At 36.4% G+C, this 14,426-nt stretch overlaps 1 protein-coding gene across 6 annotated transcripts in view; it reads right to left on the bottom strand.

The window, feature by feature from the left end:
• Positions 1-14,426, bottom strand: part of SMCHD1 (structural maintenance of chromosomes flexible hinge domain containing 1) — a 90,941-nt gene that overhangs the window by 50,368 nt on the left and 26,147 nt on the right. For all 6 annotated transcript variants that reach the window (XR_005102971.1, XM_037379086.1, XM_037379087.1 and 3 more), the window contains 12 exons: positions 13,432-13,598; positions 11,128-11,221; positions 10,697-10,907; positions 9,752-9,869; positions 9,465-9,648; positions 8,765-8,962; positions 8,521-8,634; positions 7,956-8,062; positions 7,637-7,719; positions 7,359-7,472; positions 2,972-3,049; positions 2,769-2,888 (listed from right to left, as the gene is read on the bottom strand). Coding sequence is in view for 5 of the 6 variants with exons in the window: in XM_037379086.1 (XP_037234983.1) it covers positions 2,769-2,888; positions 2,972-3,049; positions 7,359-7,472; positions 7,637-7,719; positions 7,956-8,062; positions 8,521-8,634; positions 8,765-8,962; positions 9,465-9,648; positions 9,752-9,869; positions 10,697-10,907; positions 11,128-11,221; positions 13,432-13,598 (1,588 nt within the window). In the remaining variant the exon portion in view is untranslated. The remainder of the gene's footprint in view (positions 1-2,768; positions 2,889-2,971; positions 3,050-7,358; positions 7,473-7,636; positions 7,720-7,955; positions 8,063-8,520; positions 8,635-8,764; positions 8,963-9,464; positions 9,649-9,751; positions 9,870-10,696; positions 10,908-11,127; positions 11,222-13,431; positions 13,599-14,426) is intronic.

Below are 14,426 nucleotides of genomic sequence, written 5' to 3'. Positions count from 1 at the left end.
GCCTTAGTGTTACATGAGGTTGTTGTGACCCAAGCGCAGGGCCCAGCACTGAGCCTTGTGGAACCTCATGCAGCTGGCCTTGGCCCATCGGTCCAGCCCGTCCAGATCCCTCTGCAGAGCCTGCCTGCCCTCCGGCAGATCAACGCTCCCCCACAACTTGGTGTCACCTGCAAACTTACTGAGGGGGCACTTGGCCCCCTTGTCTAGATCATTGATAAAAGATACTAAACAGGACTGGAGCGAGCACTGAGCCCTGGGGAATACCACTTGTGACCAGTCCCCAGATGGATGTGACTCCTTTTAACCCAGTGTAGAGTACACCTGCCCAAGCCATGAGCAGCCAGTTTCTCCAGGAGAATGGTGTGGGAAATAGTGTCAAAGGCTTTACTAAGGTCTAGGTAGACACCATCCACAGCCTTTCCCTCATCCACTAAGCGGGTCACCTTTTAATGGAAAGAAATCAGGTTCATCAAGCAGGACCTGCCTTCAATAACCCCACGCTGGCTGGGCCTGATCCCCTGGTTTTCTTGTACATGCTGCATGATAGCGCTGAGGATGACCTACTCCATAATCTTCCCTGACACTGAGGTCAGGCTGACAACCCTGTAGTTCCCTGGATCCTCTTTCTGGCCCTTCTTGTAGACAGGCATCAAATTGGTTAACCTCCAGTGAACTGGGACCTCTTGGTTAACCAGGACTGCTGATAAATGGTGGGAAGTGGCTCGGTGAGCACCTCTGCCAGCTGCCTCAGCACTGTTGGATGGTGTAGCCAGTTACTGACCATTTCCCCTTGGATTTTGGGGGCTTCATTCTGCTCCCTGTCTTTCAGTTCAGGGGGCTGGGTACCGGAGAACAACTGGTCTTAGTATTAAAGATTGAGGCAAAGAAGGTATTAAGTACCTCAGCCTTTTTCCTCATCCTTTGTTACTACGCTTCCTCCCAGCATCCCATAAAGGATGGAGATTCTCCTTAGCCTGCTTTTTGCTGCCGATATATTTATAGAAACATTTTTAATTGTCTTTTACAGCAGTAGCCAGATTAAGTTCTAGCTGGGCTTTGGCCCTTCTAGTTTTCTCCCTGCATAACCTCACGACACCCTTGATAGTCCTTCTGAGTTGCCTGTCCCTTCTTCCAAAGGTGGTAAACTCTCCTTTTGTACCCGAGTTCCAGCCGAAACTCTCCGTTCAGCCAGGCCAGTCTTCCTCCCTGCCAGCTTGTCTTTCAGCACATGGGGATGGCCTGTTCCTGCACCTGTAAGATTTCCTTGTGGAAGAATGTCCAGACTTCCTGGACCCCTTTGCCCTTCAGAGTCGTCCCCCCCAAGGGACTCTGTCAACCAGGCTCCTAAACAGGCCACAGCTGGCCCTTCAAAGTCCAAGGTGGTGGTTCTGCTGATCCCACTTCTTACTTCTTCGTCAATCAAAAACTCTGTCATCTCATGACTGCTATGCCCAAGATGGCCTCCAACTGTCACATCACCCGCAAGTCCTTCTCTGCTCACAAACAGGTCCAGTGGTTCACCTTCCCCTACTTGGCTCAGCCATCAGTTCTGTCAGGAAGGTATCTTCCACACACTCCAGGAACCTCCTGGAATGTTTCCTCCTCGCTGTATTGTATTTCCAGTGGACATCTAGTAAGTTGAAGTCCCCCACAAGAACAAGGGCTAGTGATTTTGAGACTTGTCCCAGCTGCTTATAGAGTATTTCATCTGCCTCTTCATCCTGGTTGGGTGGTCTACAACAGACTCCTACCATATCTGCCTTGCTGGCCTTCCTTCCGCTGATGCTTAACCATAAACACTCAACCCTATTGTCACCATCATCAAGCTCTAGACAGTAAAAACACTCCCTAACATACAGGGCTACTCCACCGCCTCTCCCTCCTTGCCTAACGCTTCTGAAGAGTTTATAGCCATCAAGAAGGGCTTATAAACAAAAACTAACCAGCCACTAACAGATAAATGCACACAAATAAATTAGGAAATAAAATTAGTATCTTAAGAGGACTAGAGAAACAGGACCAGCAAGGCTGTACCAGAAATGTGATGTTAACCATACACTGTACGTGTTACAGTCTTCAACAGTGTCATTAAAATCAGAATCTATTAATTTTCTGGGGAAGGTATGACCAGTCACATACTATTTTAGGCCACATACATACATACAGGAATGTATGGCAACAAAGAGTAACATCAGACATATTTAACAGTATTATTTCTATTCTGGTATTCCAGTAAGTATTTTATGATGATTAATCCAAAGACACACATCCATTATAATTGAATATGAGTTTAGTTTTGCACAAGATTAGTCTTTTAATTAAAAAAACCCCAAACTTCAATCTCAACATGCATATTTTACATGCATAACCTGTTTTTGAATTACTTTCTGTGGTTTATGCATGAAAACTGGCCTAACAAATACTAGTTTTATGAAAGTATGCCAATCACAGAAGGAGAAAGGGTGGTTCTAGTTAAGTTTTTTTTCTTAAGTACATTTAGGAAAGTTCACATCAGAGAAAAGCTTTTCATTCCAACAACACTTCTTTTGTAAAACTGAATGTATAGCAAAGCCAAAACATTACAAGCTAGATAAAAACCTACTAGGCAAAAAAATACTTTTTTGTGAAAATACTTCATATTTGAAATGCAAATGCTACCTTTTCAGTGCTGAAAATTACCTCTCAACTAAAACATTAATAACTTTGTTATGCAATGAATCAAACAAATACTAGAAGTAGAAGAAAACTGGCATGACTGGAATTCTTACCTACGATAGTAAATTTAAATACTTTAGATGGTAGAGGCCTTCCTGCGTAAGTGTCTGCATTACTTTCATTCAATACTACTTGCAGTTTCAAGGTATAGTTCCCAAGCTTCTGAAGATTTTCTAAATAGAAACACAAATACAATCAGAAAAAAAAAAGAAGTAAAATTATAAATAAACTGAAAATACTGCATATGTGAACTTACCCATTTTCTTAAACCAGTATGGCCATTTGCCTCCATGCTGACTGATATGGGAAATTACTTCTTTATTCCCAGTAGGTGCTGCAAAACAAATAATTAGCTACATGTATTTAGATTTAACACCATAAATTGTTGATTTTTTTCAAGTATGACTATCACTTGTTATTAAGTACTATTATCACTTCTAAATCTAATAAACATAACTCAGCTTCACAATCAATCATGTTGATCATGGCTAAAAATATATATATATATATATAAAATTCCCTACCTTATCCCATTTTAATTAAAAATTGCTAGCCCCAAACACATTAAATTGAAAGCAGCAGGTTTGTTAAGTTGAATTTTATTAGCTCTTTTGTTATATGTCCCCTGTTAAGTCTGAGCACTTGTAGGCTGTGCACTCCACATTGGCAATTAGGCAACTTGACAAATGACAATAACAAGTTAGCTTAAATGGGAGCAATGGTTTAAAATACGCAGCTGACTGAAGGTATAATTGGGGAAAAAAGAACATTCCTTTTTTGCTCTAAATTATTGTATCTGTCTTTATAAACACTTCTGCAGCATTAACATATCCAAGAATAGAACACGCTGAAACTTTGAGGAAATTTTTTAGTGACTTTCTGTAACCTAAGATAAATACAGGAATAAGATTTATTGTTTGAAACTCCAAGAGACATTAATGTAGTATTTTAAATATAATTTAGAATAAATCCAGAATGTGACTGTAATACGACTATATACATAAAAAAACACTGCAGTACAAATATACATTGTTCTATAGCTAAGTACACCTGTTTCAGGCCTTATTCTTGCACCAAATTACCCATGTAAGATAAAGTAACAGTTGTACAATTTCATCGGTGTATCTTTTTGAATGTGTAATTCTGGAATATTGGGTTATTAAAATAAATTTTGATGGAGTTTTGTAGCAAGAACTTATAAAATTTTCTAAATCGGGGTGTGTGTGTGTGTGTGTGTCCACCTTTGCAATAGGAAAAACATGCTCACATGAGAAGTTGTTTTCTCACTATTATTAACTACCAGTGTCAACTGCCACCAAGTTAAACTGCAAGTCTGTATAATGCAAGATGCACACCTTTGTTCTTATATTGCCCCAATATAGATAATCTAAGGTGGAAATTTATCTATAGGAAGCGAAGAATGTCTAATACTTCTGTGCATGGTGATACACAAAAGATGACAATAAAACAAATAGGATGTTGGAAGAGAACAAACAAGAAAACATAACAGCCCTGCCTTTAAAAGCCAGAGTTCTGATGTTCTCTTCTGAAAGAGGAGACAATCCCAAGAGCAGTTCTGTGCAAGAAAGTTATCAGGTATGCCCAATGTTGTGGTCTCTGTGATGAAAAAACATCCTGAAGTTTTATTTGAACAACAGACTAAATTATTTCAGTGGAGCCACATGCAAAGATTTAGAACTTTCTTGGGAATTTCTCCAGTATTTCCTGTAGTAGAGGAAAAGACCTTCAAATACTTTGTATTAGTAGTGATTAACTAACTCTCCTCTGTTGTTTTGCTAGAAAGCACCATTAGGACTTCCTAACCACCATGTTCTTTTCTTGCACTTCCACAGAAACATATTTATTAATATTACCAGTATCCCTACAATCACTGCAATATTGAAGGCTGCACTTGGTGCAAACTGTGTACTGCAAATAGCACAGGAAACTAAGTTTTTATAGATGCTGTAAGGGTATTGGAAAAAATACAAACCTGAGGCTAAATTATTAAACTGTAGTTGTTTCTCCTCAAGCAGAAACAGAAAAGAATTCTCATTCATTGTTGCATTTATTTATTTATTTTTTTCACTACTGTTTGAAACCTTTTGGAAACAAATATTCTTCTAGAGATAAAAGGTACCTTTTATTCACAGAATTACTATGGCACCAATGGTTGCTTCTCAAAACGAACAAGGTTTCCATGTATAATATTCTGAAAACAACAGATAACTAAATGTCCCTGCTATGGTATAATATAAATCCATGGAGGGTACACAGACAGAGCAAAAACATCCATGATTTTGTTTCAAATGACACATTAATAGCCAATAGCCATAGCTTTCCAGAACTGAGAATTCAACGGTGCATGTGTGAAAGACACTCATCTGAACAGCATCTCCCATTGTGGTTTACAGGAGGGATGTGGCAAGGTAATTGTTTGGTCAGAATAGTCAACTAAGTTCTAAAACAAATACTTCAGTGATGAAAAGAGTTTGCTGAAGAGCTCAAAAACCTGTAGAGATGCCTCACTATTGCCACAGATTGTCTGCTTCAAGTATGTTAATAGAGGTACTTGCAACTTAAGTGAGTAAACAGGAGTGATTAAAAAATAATCTTCTAAGACAGAAATGCTTATTTCTCAGCCTCACCTTAGACAAGAACCACCCAGGCATGACTCTGGGGAAAAAAAAAAATTCCCAGAACCCAGCTTTCCTGACAGCCCCCTTGCATCAACCTTAACCTGAAATTTTACTGTGAGCCTTAGAGAAACAACCAGGAAAACACCCAACACATTGAAACCAGCAACTCCCGCAAAATCCTCACAGCCCTGTTCTGGCAGTCCGTGCCTCCCTTTGGCAGACACTTTATCCTACTCTTTCATTTGGTAGCCCCCTGATCCAACTACACCCTTCAGCTTTCTCTCTCAGCTCTAATCCATAACCCCAATCTTATTTTTTTGCCAAACCTTACAAGCCCAACCCCATCATGGTCCAGATAAATATTCCAGCTGTCTTTCCAGCTCTTGCTTCCCCTGGCCAAAGCCTGAGCGAGGCGCTCCTTCCACTGCCCAGACAAGAAGTTTCTCACATTCTAGCTCTCCTGATACCCCATCCCTTCCTTTAGCAGCTCCTTTTACCCTTAATGGACCCCTCACAGTTTTATCATTCTCTCAACCCTAATTCAAATTCTAGTTTTGAGTTGAACTTTGTATAAGGCTCCCCAGTAACAGGCCAGATAAAGTTTCTCATAGTTTAACTCTTGGCAGTCCACAGAGTATTTTGCCAGGTATTCCACTCTTCAGAAAAGAGGAGAAATTTCTTGTACTTTAAGATATTTGCTGTTGGCCTTGATACAGGTGTGAGCTTTACGATATAAGAATATGCCATGCCCAAACTGTCATTTACAGGACATATTCATTGTTCTGGTGAACAACAGGGGGATTACACTGGTGATTCCTCAATTGACTGGAGACAAAATTTAAGACAAAAAGCAGTAAAAACAGTTGTAAGTACAAATTTCTGTCAATGAATCAAAGTGGTCAGGAGACACGAAAGGTGTAATGATTTCACTGATCAAAGGCAAAGGGCAATTTTTTTTTTATTGCTCCTAGCAACAACAGAAACACCATGCCTCTTTCAAGTTTATACATCCTGAAGTCAGGATGGTCTACCTTAGTTAAGGTTGCAGAACACTGATCTGTCCCCCAGGCTGTTGGCAAATACAATCTAATAATCTGTATTATGTGAACATGTTTTTTTTCAATTCCAACTTCTTTATGTCCCAGCACACTGGACAGGCACAGCAGACAGTCCCATTAGAAGTGCCATTAAAATACCACGTGTAGTCTTACGACTTTTATACTAACTGAAGCTAAGATACTTTCATTTGATTTCTTTTGACGTGTATTCACTACAGTAAACTCAGTGCTTCAGAAAGGTATTTTTACAACTCTCATCAGATAAAGGAATTGGATTTTCCTATCGTATATGGAAAATAATAAACAAGATCTTAAGTTTCTACAAATTTCAGATGTATTTGACATATGCAAGACTGGAGTTTTCAGAGCATGTAGTGTTCTAATTCTGTGTTCCAACACACAACTGTGTAATTTCAGCTGCCTCAGACAGAATGTAATTCTTCAACAAATGCAATGTAAGAATATCAAGTGAGACTCCCATAAAATGGAAACCACAAAACAGTAACTCACAAGAAACTTGATTTTTTAAAATTCTGAAGTGTCTTTACATTAGATACTAAACGTACCTGGTCCCTACTTTTAGGCAGCTCACATGAATAGCTATGTTAAAGAAACATATCCATTTTAATCATGTTCTTATGCATATTAATGGATGGCCTGAAATTGATAGGCCCTCCTTACATGTGACAGAAGGTACAATCATAATGTAGCATTAAGACATTAAACATTTGCGATTGAAGCAGCCATCATTTCATGAAATGTGGCGTTGCAGTACTAAATATTCCGATGGGTTATTGTTCTTAATTTTATCAGCTATATCCAACTATATAGCAAGCTCTAAAATGTATTTTATACATACATACATATATATGTAAGAAAGAAATACATTACCCATTATGCATTTTTAAAATTATAAAGACTCTGTTAAATATACTGAAATACTTACAATGTAAAATAACCTTGAGTTCAACAAGAAGTTTCTTTGAACCTCCGTGGCTTGTACCTGGTAGTTTTTGCATTGCTTCTCCTTTTTTATTCAAAATTTCTATTCTTAACGCTCCTGTATTTAAAAGGAAAAATGATGGACTTTTGAAATATGCTGTGTATTATAAGTGATTGGATATTCCTGTATGCTTGGGGTGTTTTCTTTTAAAAAAAAACATAATTTATTTTTAAATTGACATTTCACTTTTTAGTATTTGGAAGGAAAAAAAGAAAACATACCTATTGGAGTACCAGCAAATCTTGTTTCATTTGGTAATAACTCATCTCCTTCAGGCCATGTTACTGATAATTTGTCAGGAAGCCTAGTGAAAAAAAAGCATGAACAGTATTTCTGTGAGTTTAAAAAAAACAGGGTAATTTTAGTAGATTTAGTAGAATGTACATGAAATTACTTTTTTTGGGTGTGGAGGGTAGGGGAAGGGCACGTGTGTGTGGGACCCAAACTACTACTTGGTTTAGAGTTCCTTTTTTTTTTTGTTTCTGAAGTAATACTAAAACTGTTAGGAACTCTATAGGTAAACAATGACTTATAGCTTACCTTGCCATTTCATCCTCTATGTATTTTTTAACAGCTTTATCAGACACTGTTCTGTCAAGTTTTGAGATTGGAATAGTTTTCATTTCAGCATACAATGCCTGAGGTTCCTGAAAAAAAACCACAAACCCAAACCTGAGTGCAGTTATAAACAGTCGGATTATAATACATCAGAGAAGAAATAGCTCTCTATCAAGGGACTAGACAAGTTGGATTAGACATAATGCAATATGCTAACAAATACTACCTGATGACACCACAAGAGACACTTCTAAAAATTGCTGAAATCACAAGGGTTAAGAATGGACACACAGCATAGTACTAGTACCGAATGTGACACTATTTTATATGCAAATGTAAATAAATCAGATTTATTTGTGAACAACAGTTTTAAGATAGTTACATTAGTTTTAATGTAACTGAGTAGTTTATTTCTAGATTGCTGAATCTCAAAAGAATACCATAATTTTCTAGTTATTTAAAAGTCGTTTAAGCAAGTCTAACCCAGGATTATGTTTAGATTCCTCAGGCATAGCAGGTGCACGAATCCTTTCCATGTTTGTCTTACCAAAGCAATTTGAACCTCTCCTCCAGTGGCAAATATATCCCCATCATGGTCTCCATACAAAAAAAATTTCTCAATACTTCCATAAAATATTGGAAGGGTCTTAATAGTTTTCACCTGTAAACAGAAGACAACAATTAACACCAATAAATTACTCCTGCATCAGATTTGCATTTTCCTTTTATAGGGTTCACATACTCTGTTACAAAACAAACAAAACCCCAACATCAGTGAGCAACTAACTTACCAGCTGTCCAGTTTTGTATGTTTTCCCATCCCACTCTATCGCAGCATACACTGTCCAAGGGCTCTGCATTCTTTTGGATGGCAAATCAGTACGTGTAGTTATTCCTTTAAAGACTGTGAACTTTATCTGTTTGTCATATTTTTCATGACAGTCTTTGAGCCACAAAGCAAACTCTCTGTCAATTTTCATTCGCTGCTCCTATAAAAGATTACAAAATAAATACATATTATTAATGTATTACAAAATTTAAATCTGAATTCAGAAGTATGAACAATTGTAAGAGTACAGTGGTATTATACTAACAAAAAAAAAAAAAAAAAAAAAGGATTCTTCAGCTTGGAAACATCACAAAATTCTAGTGAAGCTATACTTAAAGCCAGAGAAAGTGTTTCCCCCAGCACCCATACTTCTCTATGAAAAGGCCTTCCAGAAGAACTGTCATGTAAGAACTAGAAAAAATCATTGTTTAAGAAAACAAAAGGAAAAAGACTAAATCTTATTTTTTCAGATTTCAAGAGTCAGCTTTACTACTCACTAAAAGTGAGAGAAACATCTGCTACAAAGTCCTGCCCAAGATGAAAGTTCTTCAGCAACCAGGCAATATTCAGTGACATGAACAAATGACCGGTAAGTAAAGGTGTCTATATCATATCCATTAATTTTTTTCAAGAAGAAATACTTAACAGAATAAAATTATTACCTGTCCATTGAAGATTCTTGTGAACAAAGTATTCTTATCTTTCAGCTTCAGCTCCAGATCCATGAAAGTGAGTTTGTTCGTGCTGACCTGAAACTTATCATTGGTAAATAATGCACCAGAAATTCTGTTGTAGCATTCAATTGGTGCCAATCCTCTCTTCTTTGGAGGAGCACACCAGTCAAATCTTAAAACAAAAGGAAAAAGACATTAAAATTCCTTTTTCTTAAAGAGAGGTTTACATTATAGAAACAGCCTGGTTTACATTGTAGAAACAGACTACCACTTACTCTTCCACAGTTGTGTATGGTATTAATCTTCCATTCCAAAAACAATCAAAAATAGGTCTTTTTCCTCTGGCACCCTTTTCTACTATAAAGCAGTCTTCTTCATCATCATCACTTAATTCTTGATTAAAAAAAAAAGACATTCTCCATGAATAAATTTATTTTTAAAACTAATTTAATAACAAAAACCAGAGCAGCCTAAATACGGATTATCTGTATTCATTAAGTTAGGCACAGTAGCAGTACACAAACCTAGGTATATATAATAGGAAGACTAAGATTTTTTTTCCTATTTAAGAAATACCAAGCAGAAAACCAAATGAAAGCTAAGGAAAAATTTAAACCAGGGTTGAGCAACATTATAAAATCTACTAAATTTGAAAATATCAAATTTGAATAAATATTACTTTCTCCTCTTAGTTCTTCTAGTATCATAAAATCATAATTAAACTCAAGATTTCTTTTGTCAAAAAAAACGAAACATCACCACCAACATATATTACTTTAAAACTCTAGCATCTGAAAACTCATCAACACTGTATAAAACGAATTTTAAATTAAGGACTTGGACTACATGTTGTCCTCTGTGATATTCTGATGTTAGAATTTCTTGAACCAAACTGCTGGTGTTTCACTGCTTTCTTGAAGCAAAGATCTAAGAGTCAGGCAAGTGGAAATGTTTTAATCTGATAGCATTCCATAAGAGTTTATAGTTTGAAATCAAATGGCATTATGTCAAAGATGAGGTTTACATGAATGAGTTAGCACAACAGTCTACCTATTCACAGGATTTGTTCATCCAGAAGGATGTGAACTTTTCTGTTCTGCCGCAATGCAAATTAGATAATAATTTACACTTAAATTGTTCTAGTTTCTACTTCATTAAAACATTTCGAGTAGGACGATTGCCTATAATAGAACTGAAAAGCAGCAAAACATTTCACTCACTTGATGGAAAACATGGATCATCAGGGTATGTTTCTTTATCGTACAGGAAGGGATGATATCTGATGATGCCCTCCACTATAGCTTCTCCTTCAGCATGTGCCTTAAACTCAAAACTATCTGCTGCAGTATTTATATACAACGTCTGCATGTCATCTTTGATCTCCCTAAGATTTACAATCTTTGGTATTTTTCCTTTTTCGAACATTGAAATCTGGAAAAAAACAAAACAAGTTGATTTTCCTTAGACCAAAAACCATGCAGTAATCAGCATGCGTAACATGTATTTTAACTGTCAGCAAAATGAATTAGTTCCTATGTTGCAATGATAAAAGTATTACTTTTAAAAAACAAAATTACATTCCTATCTTAAAATGCACGATTAAAGAGAAACAGGCACATTATGAAATAAGTTGCAGTATAAAATATCTTACCTGAATGTCGATGTTGTTGAAGGGGCTTATGTCTTTTGTTACAGCATTAGTTTCATTTCCTTTTGGTCCATGAATATAATAGTGATAGATATGTCTGAAATACATTTTAAATTAAACATAAACATCAGAAAGTGAAATCTAAAATCTGTCCCTTATAATTTTTAAAAATCAAATAAATTTCTATTTTTATTAAAATGTAACTGACTCATTGCATTTTTATATACCAACTCCATGACAACACGTACACTTGGTACAGAAGATTTACTAATGGGAGCAAGTGACTCCTTTTCACTCCTTTCAACTCTTACCTCCTTCGTACACCATCATAATAGGATTTTTTGATAAAATAATTAGAAAGATTACAAATTGGAAAATAATACATAAACAAAAAACCCTGACTGTTACATGACTACAGATTCTTTATATCAAAGTGCAAGCTAATAAAATACTGTAATTTGTTCTGCACACTGGAGATTAAAAAGAACTAGAGCCAGAAAACTTTCCACACTGTTTCTGGTATCAGTTTAGTATTGATCATCTAATAGTGATGGAAGCATTTAGCAGACAATCACCATCCTTAAGTTATTTACCAAAAAAATACAAAGCCCACATTCAAATATAGGCAAATATAAATAGTCATGAATGTGACCTGCATATTAGAAATAATTTTCCTATTTTATAATGGCACTTTTGCTCATCTAAGAAACTCTGAAAAATCCACATGGTCAGATAAGATTGCTTCACAGAATATATAGTTTGAGAAAACTGAGGAACTTAACCCCATTTACTACAACTTTTCAGCAAGCTAACTAAGTCTTCTAACTTCAAAGACTGAGTCCTTAAACCTCAGGGTGGTAGTTTGCAGAAAAATAAGATTATACAAGTCAATGGGACTGAATGCATGAAGGAAGTTAAATGCACCGGCAAGTGTTTATAATTGCTTTGCTTCTGACATCCACTGCACTAAATGCACCCCAAGGACAAATCTTGGTTCCCAGACAGAAGTTCTTCACAGTCTCATTGCTCAGGACTTTAGAGCACACTGGTATGCCCAAACTGCTTAACATTTTGTCTGCATTTCTTTCAGACTTCAAAAGGTGCTCTCATGGCATTAAGACATAATTATTTTGGGGGTTTATCTCCCCTCCCTCCACTTCAAAGCATTCAAAACAATATTAGGGCTCTGCTGTAGCCTATTAAAGCAGAATGAAACTGGTATTATGCATGTGTGGCAAAAGGCATGGCAGAAGGGTATGTGGTGTTAGAGGGGAAAAGGCCATTACAGCTGAAATAGCGATGCAGGACTGCCTAGCACTAGGAAGGTAAATCTGATTGGTTTTACTGTAATAGCTACAGGGCATATAATTGAATAATTGCACCTGGGTTTAATCTCAAATGGAGGCAGTTCTTCCACTTCAAGAGATCGCTGGAATGAACTAACACACAACTAAGTGTGGGTGTTTACCGGAACAGCACCTAGAAGCTAATGAGGGGCTTAAGTTCTCTGTCAGTGTAGATGTACCCCTACGTTTTCATGAGGTTAAAAAGGGTTTCAGCCACCACAAGTTCCTACGTGCAACACTGAATGATGTTTCATATAATATGGTATTATCTAATCCTTATATTAATCCTCATATTAACTATTATCTATTATTATTAGATTACAGGTACCAAATATAAAATTATAGCTTGAAAAATCAAGTTCTACGGTTTGTCAGATTTCAATTCTTAACAGATAGACACACACAATTCACAGGTATCAGAGATTTTCATATCTCCAGGCTCTGCAGGCCCACTGATGATGCTACTATGGTACTGAGTGGACAGTATCATGTATTGTTCTCCCTCTTAAAATGGGATGAAGTAGCAGCTTTTTTGTTGTCATTTTAAGAAACTCAAAAAATCAAAACAAAACGCCTGCAAATACAAAGCTACATATCAACGTTAGGAGCGCAGCTTTGAGAAAAGTAACTTATCAAGTTATTAATAATTATGTATCTAATTATATTAATCATAACACTGTTAAATTTAATAGGTTATTAATAATTAGATCTAATAATTATGTGTCCGTTATCAAGTCACATTGAAACTGATGCTTGTCAACATCTTTCTTTGGATGGGGGGCTCCATTCAGTTGTGCTAGTTTCCATAAAATCAGTTAGCTAGGAAGACTAATCGTGGCATCAACAAAATATGTATCAATAGCCTTAACAGGGATAAAGCCAATGACTAAGTACAAAAAGGAAGTATTCTGACTTTGTTAGTAGTCCACTTTTAAATCAAATCTTTTAAATCACAACTTACGCCAGCTGCCTTGTCCAAAGATGAAAGTAGTTTTTCAAGTACTGCATGTGGTCTGGTTGTACACCTGTAATGACAACTGCTGTGAAACTCTCTTTATCCCTTTCTTCTAATATTAGATTATGAAGAAATCTTTCATCATCACTTGTGATGTGAGTAGAGTCAGATGGCTGCAAATAGTAAAATAAGCACATAAATAACAAGAGTTTTGAAAAGGATTGAAAAACAGAACAGGAAAATAATACAGAACACATGATGCTAAGTATCACAAAGGATTAATGCTTAAAATAAAAGCGTCCAAATTAAAGTCAACGAACTGAGAATCTGACATCCCTGATCCAGTTAATTTTCAACTCACTTTCATCACAGCATTTGAAGTGTTCAGTCTAGAAATGCATTTAATCATGTTTAAAAAAGCATTTAATCATGTTTAATGTGACACTGTGTGATATCCATGTTCCTGTGCATCAAATGTAACTATTATGTGTACAAGACGTATGTCTTTTCTAAGAAAACCAAGCCAGGTAAAAAAAAAAAAAAAAAAAAAAAGCTCTTAAATGGATAGGCTACTTTCTGTAACAGAAATTGAAGTGGAAAAAACATGCTTTTGCTATGAAAGAGAACAGGTGAATCCTCAGTTCTAGTTGAAATATCCAAGTAATCTCATAGAAAGAGGAACTCCTGATTCCAAAAAGTCCTGATTGTCTTTTCCTGGATACATGCACTTTGCTCTTATGATAGGTTTCTAAGCTGCATAGAAACACAGTGGTTGATGTCATGCTTCATTCTGGACCAGCAGACAATCCTTTACATTTGGTGCATCCAGAAAAGAAGCTACATTTAATATAAAGATTGAGATCTTATAGCAACTGCAGACAACTGAGAAGACATGCTTTTCCAAGCTGTAGTGAATGCAGCCTCATGCTTTATTTTGCAGGAAAGCAGGCAAAAAGGAAACACATCAGTAAGCTGTGAAAGGCTATACCTACTTAACTGCA

This window comes from Falco rusticolus, chromosome 3 (genome assembly GCF_015220075.1).
Source record: "Falco rusticolus isolate bFalRus1 chromosome 3, bFalRus1.pri, whole genome shotgun sequence".
NCBI classification, from domain to species: Eukaryota; Metazoa; Chordata; class Aves; order Falconiformes; family Falconidae; genus Falco; species Falco rusticolus.
The sequence above is the reverse complement of the archived record's forward strand: the minus strand, read 5'-3'. Positions and strand labels throughout refer to the sequence as shown.